This window comes from Mytilus edulis, chromosome 7 (genome assembly GCF_963676685.1).
Source record: "Mytilus edulis chromosome 7, xbMytEdul2.2, whole genome shotgun sequence".
Lineage (NCBI taxonomy): Eukaryota > Metazoa > Mollusca > Bivalvia > Mytilida > Mytilidae > Mytilus > Mytilus edulis.
The window spans coordinates 33434863-33440862 of NC_092350.1; the positions used below are offsets into that span (position 1 = coordinate 33434863).

The 6000-nt window shown below is 32.9% G+C and overlaps 1 protein-coding gene across 1 annotated transcript; it reads left to right on the plus strand.

Annotated features, from left to right (window-relative positions):
* The first annotated feature begins 1940 nt into the window (after positions 1-1940).
* Positions 1941-4345, plus strand: LOC139483093 (piggyBac transposable element-derived protein 4-like). Its single transcript, XM_071267126.1, has 4 exons — positions 1941-2029; positions 2548-2812; positions 3344-3526; positions 4082-4345. Exons 1-4 carry the CDS (start codon positions 1941-1943, stop codon positions 4343-4345), a joined length of 801 nt encoding a protein of 266 aa, XP_071123227.1.
* Positions 4346-6000: the final 1655 nt, after the last annotated feature.

Genomic DNA, 6000 nt, shown 5'->3' on the forward strand with positions numbered 1-6000 from the left:
AGGCAACATCGGTAATGTGTGGAGACAATAACAAAATAAACATGCAAAAAATTATTGTCTATCCCACGTTTTGAGTTTTGAATCAATCTGGTTCTAGAAATTGGAAAGTTGATACTTTAAAAAGAATATAATCGATACAAAAGACATAACAATCTATATAACAAAAGTAAACCCTGACTTGAAGGAGCCAGATTAATAGGAGTTCGGTTTCATTTGTTAACTTTTCTGTCTAATACCTGACTCATGCAAGGAATATCATATTTATAATATAAGCATTGTTTAACGAACTCACTACTTTCTTTCAAAGTGTGTACCAAACTGGAGGATCGCAGATGCATTGTTTTGTCGGTGGACTAGTGTTTTCTCGCACTGCAAATGAGTTCAACCTTTGTCCTTATTTAATTATCTTTATTTAGTACAAAATGTATTCCTCGCTCTACAAAAAAAGAATTAAAAAATAACGAACGTCAAGGTGAATAAAATAGGGGGAGTCCTTTAAAACATCCTTATAAATTATTTTGGTATTTTGGCCATGTATGCACCATCTGTATCTCCCTTGAAATTTTAAAGAGACCAGTCTTTTTTTTTTTTGAAGTCTGACTGTTTCGAATTAAACAGAAGCTAGGTATTTGAATTTCACTAAACGGATACATGTACCACAGATCAGATCATAAAATATTCATTACCAAATTATAGAGAATAAACTGATGAAACAATATGTTCTCCGAGTGTTCGACATTCATTTTTGTAATTTAACTGAAAAGGATCATGTCGATAAAAGTATTCTCTATTTCTCTGTGCGATGATTCACATTAAAAAATCCAAAATGAACACCCAATTTTTTGGCATTCGTAAGAAGAGAAACGAAAAGAGACATAAGAGGAGACCAATAGATTTTTTAACACGTATCTCTGTGTTTATCATTGAACAACTATCTGTTGCTGGATATTTAAACACACATTTTTTATCCTTAAATTTGGCATATATTTTACCAAAATTGGTTTGCAAAATATTATTATAAATGTTTACATCAGTAGAAAACAAAAACAATCGAAGATAAAATTGTGAACAAATAAACAAATGTACTTCCGACAATTCCGTGCCTTTCAAAACATAGTTTGGTAAAATCCGCCCATAAATACTCTAAAATATCTTTTTAAAAACTGTTATGATATAAAAATATATAGCCAAAAATTGTAGGCGGCAAATACGTATTGCATAATACTTTACAATAGTATCTTGCAATTCAAAAAAGAACTTTTTATAATTGCACGAATTCGACAGCATCTAAAAAAAATATCAGTTAACTTTACATTTATGAATCTCATTGGTACATGTACGTTAAGATGCAAATTTGTATAAAAAGATTTTAATCAGCAAATATAGCATTATCAAAATGTTCACCAGGTCACCGCCCTTGTGAATGCCGTTTGCGTAGAAAAAACTACTGTATAAATCAACATGAAAAAAAATAACGCCAAAAAGACGACGTCAAAAGAATTCGGCACTGGCGACGTCAAATTGTTATTGCTTATTTGCAACGTCGAAACGTTGATTTTTTAAAATCTGGCATCAAGAGGGTTAAATATGTTCGACTATATCAGTCAATAGCTGGGCCGATTGACGTTACCTTTGACTGCCATCGGGCCGATTGACGTTGTCTGTAACTGCCAGCCGGCCGATTGGCCGATTTAGGTGTTCTTTAAATGCCAATGGGCCGATTAGGCCGGTAAAAACATTAATTTGATATTCTGTCAATATTCTTTCTTTTTCTCTACATTCTTCCTTTTTTCGTGACGTCATATACAATTCTCTGATTAAACAGTGACGTCGTTGCTGTCAAATTCAGTGCAATGGTTTCCGTCAATCCATGGATGCGAGCTTTTCCTCCAGAACCGGAGCAGAACACAATATTCCGTGCGAATCCGGGGCCGCGAAACATGCCGGCAGCAAATTCAACACCACTTAAATATTTCTATTTGCTGTTTTCGATAGAACTGATAAAAGAAATCGTCAGGAGAACAAACAGGTACATTGTAAAATCATTTTGAAAGAGCACTAATAGGGGGAAAAATGTCTCCAATGTTTTTGTACCATTTAAAAATTCAATAGACAAACCAATTAACCTTAATCAATTATTGTTTAACAATTTAATAAAACTTTCATTTCATTAGCGAAATAAAACGCATCAAAGTGAAGAGATATAATAAGGAAATATAAAAATTAGAATAGTTCACGTTACACGATGCCTTTCTTTTTATACATATATCATCTAATAGTTTGAGAGAAAAAGGCAAACATTTAAAGTGGACAAACGTTTGAATTTCTTGAGGGGAGACATGAGGATTTATAAAAAAAATATAATATCCTTGCATGGTTATATATAGAGAAGAACATAAATATATTTGCCCAAGATAGCATGAACAAACAAAAATATTAGCATTCGTATGAAATTAAATATCCGCATAAAAATCTTCCTGTCCTAACATAATAACAAATGGACGTCCTCTAAATATAAATCTTAAGATATGCCATTCCTTTGTATAGTTATGCAAGAAATGTCATCAGAAAAGGTGCAGCCACCGCCAAAAGATATGCCAGAATGAAGTCTTGGAGACGGCTTACAGAAAATGAACTGAAGTATTTCCTAGCTATAGGTTTGATCAGGAAGTCCTCCATAGAAGAATACTGGAATTCATCTTTACCAAGTCAGGCATCCCATTGGTTCAAGAAGGTCATGTCAAGAAATCGTTTCCAAGACATACTAAAGTTTTTATATGTATCAGACTATTCAAGAAACGTCCCGAGACAGGTACGAATTAGACTGTAAACCATGCATAAACATTGAAACGAAGAAATGATAGGATTTCAAATAAAACAACTCTCCACATGAAACCAAAATGACACAATAATATACAACTATAGATCATCGTACAGCCTTCAATAATGACCAAATTCCATACCGCATAGTGATATGCTTAAACAATCAGGCTGTTTTCTGCTCTTTGGTCAGGTTGTTGTCTCTTTGACTTATTCCCAAATTCCATTCTCTATTTGATGACTAATTTTTAGTTTTGTGATACCATTTTTTTTTATAGAAATGAACGTTCAATTTGTGTTAAAAATAAAGGTTTCCGTTTAATCCATTTATCCTCGTCGATTCCTTAAATGTCTTGTACGAAATCAAAATTTTTCTTTCCAAATATAAAGTGTTACGAGGGGAACTAAAAGCAATTGAAAACAAAAGTTCAGTCCCGGATAAGGATATAAGGTATCCATTCCCGTGGGGCTTTACAGCGTAACTTCATCTCAAGATGCTTTTATTTTTTTTTTTTATATATAGCACCCAGCGTATGACCCTGCTTCAAGATTTAGACCACTGTTATCCTTTATGAACAAACAATTTTGTCGTTTCATCGTTCCTAAAAAAGAGGTTTATGTGGACGAAACTTTAATGGCAACCAAAGGTCATAATGTAATGAAGCAGGATATCCCATCTACGTCTACAAAGTTTGGAATTAAAGGAGTAGGTCCGGTAAGGACTCATTTTGGCCTCAAATTTCAGTTTCATCTGACGAAAGATTTTGACCACTTTTTAAAGACTTAAGTGTCTATTTCACTTGATTTAATTAGTATAAGTGAAAGATTTTAACTGATTTAGTCATTAAAAACGATCCGATTCAAGCTCAAATATGAAAAATCTCTCAAATATGCCAAAAAACGTCACTTTTCAGATGGTTTTTGTCAAAAATGAAAGTGGCCGCATCCGTGTTCATCCACAACCTTTATATATGTTATGTATTATCATAAAATACAACTTACATTTCAATATTAAGGATGAACACGAATGCGGCCACTTTCGTTTTACAAGGAGACCGTCTAAAATTTATCTAAAATGATAGAATTTTGAAGATTTCAGTAATTTATCATGACTTAAAGGTGCTACAACCCGATATATGTGCATTTTATTGTCAAAAAACAGCCCATATTTATGTAGCAGAAGCATTCAACTGTCCAATAAATAACTAAAAGTTTACATTTTAACAATTTTGTAAAACTGTTATATTTTGGGGCCAAAAAGGGGTCTTACCGGACCTACTCCTTTTGCATGCTTTGTGAATCAGCGACTGGTTACATTTTGCAAATGTCTGTGTACAGATGGCGACATTTTAATCCAGTAACAGCAGGACAGTTGCAGGGTACAACGGTTGTCATGAACCTTATGAGTGCGTCCAATATTCTGAATAGAGGCTACCATGTTTTTTGTGATAGCTTCGTTTGCTCACAAAACCTAGCTTCACGACTTATTCAAACTACTACATATATTACAGGTAGCTATTTTTAAAGTAAAGCAAATTAAGTGTAGAATGTTCACCTTATATCGGTGTACCGATGTTTTTGACTTTTCACCATTTTATTATCACTATTTTCAACTTCGAACAGTGCATGGTAATGACATTTTTAGTCAGTCTTAGTGCTATAAAAATTTCCCAAAATTAAACAATAAAGGTCAGATAAACAAGAAAAAATGGAACCGCTATAAATCTTGAAGCAGGGTCATACGCTGGGTGCTATATATAAAAAAATAAATAAGTTCGTTTAAAGTATAATACTTGCATTTCAGTCAATATATCTTCTTAGATATGCACATGTACAGTAGTGTTTCTATTATTTCTTAAAGTTATACATAGTATATACATATGTCAATAGATAGCATAGGCTACATTGGGAAACGTACCGACATTTGTTTTCTTTTTTCAGGAACTTTTAGAAAGAATCGGCCTATGCCGAACACCATTCGTAACGATTCTGAGATTACCAACTATCGGTCAATGAACGACCAAACTGCCCATAAAACATAGTCAGCTATAATAGGACACGAATTGACAAATGTAAAACCATTATAACAAGAAAACTAACGACCTTACTTATATATAAAAGAGGGTACGAAAAACAATTGTGTTACACATCAACGGGCGCACTACGTTTGCGCGCATTTGGGGATTAAAATGTTTTACGTTTGCGCGCAGCTTTCGATTACATTTGCGCGCATTTATTTTACAGGTAAACTCAGGTAAAAATATAAATAAAAATTAAATCAAATTGTAATTGACTATATATTTTTTTAATTTTCATAATAAATATGACTATCAATTATTAATTATTTCTTAACTCAAATTATATATGGTTCATATTGAATTCTAAAACCAATTATAAAGTGGTCATTATAAACTCTGTAGTATAGCTTAAGGCATACATGTAACTTTCATGTGAATATTTCAGGATGAAAAGTGTTTCAACTAATAGTGTTCGTTTTTAAAATAAGTAAATAATTTAAGTTAGTTTGTAAAGTTACACCAAGGTACAAACATGCAGTTTCGGCACGTACCGACATGTAAAGTAATGAATTTATTACATTTTCACCTTTATTAGAGATTAGCTATGTTTTAACATTTTAACCTTTTTATCTGTATATATTTCTAGGATTTAGTGCTTGTGCATAATAAAATGGACTTATCTTGCTCGAAATCTCACTTCCACCTCATCGTTGGTGAGCAGGGGACTAAGACTAACGGAATCTATAATACTAAAATTACGAGGTCCAATTTGTCAGCCGTCATCACGTAAAAACGACGAATCACAGAATTCAACTTTATATATAACTAATATAGTTCAAAGGTGTAGATTAAAAATTACACCACTCCAGGCCCTTTTGTTTTCCACGTAATTAATATTGCCAATAATTAAGAAGTTCCGGGTCGAGTCCGCTACCGATACCAATAGTATATTTACCTGTTACCTATTACCTTATCTGTACGTTCCGCGTCTGACAGGCGCACCACCAAACGTTGTATTCAGGACAAATATGCTATATACACGGGTCATAACCACAGGGTTGACACTACTAAATTGTCAAATTGTTACCTATTGTAGTATTTTAATCAGTAAGACTTTCTAAGATAACAATACGAATACTAAAAATCTGGACTAAAAATAAGG

Excerpts from the sequence above, each read along its gene's own strand:
- LOC139483093 (XM_071267126.1), top strand. The coding sequence starts at position 1,941 with ATGCCGGCAGCAAATTCAACACCACTTAAATATTTCTATTTGCTGTTT. Across the intron at positions 2,030-2,547 it reads ATCGTCAGGAGAACAAACAG|TTATGCAAGAAATGTCATCA; the intron begins GTACATTGTAAA and ends TCCTTTGTATAG. Across the intron at positions 2,813-3,343 it reads CAAGAAACGTCCCGAGACAG|CACCCAGCGTATGACCCTGC; the intron begins GTACGAATTAGA and ends TTTTATATATAG.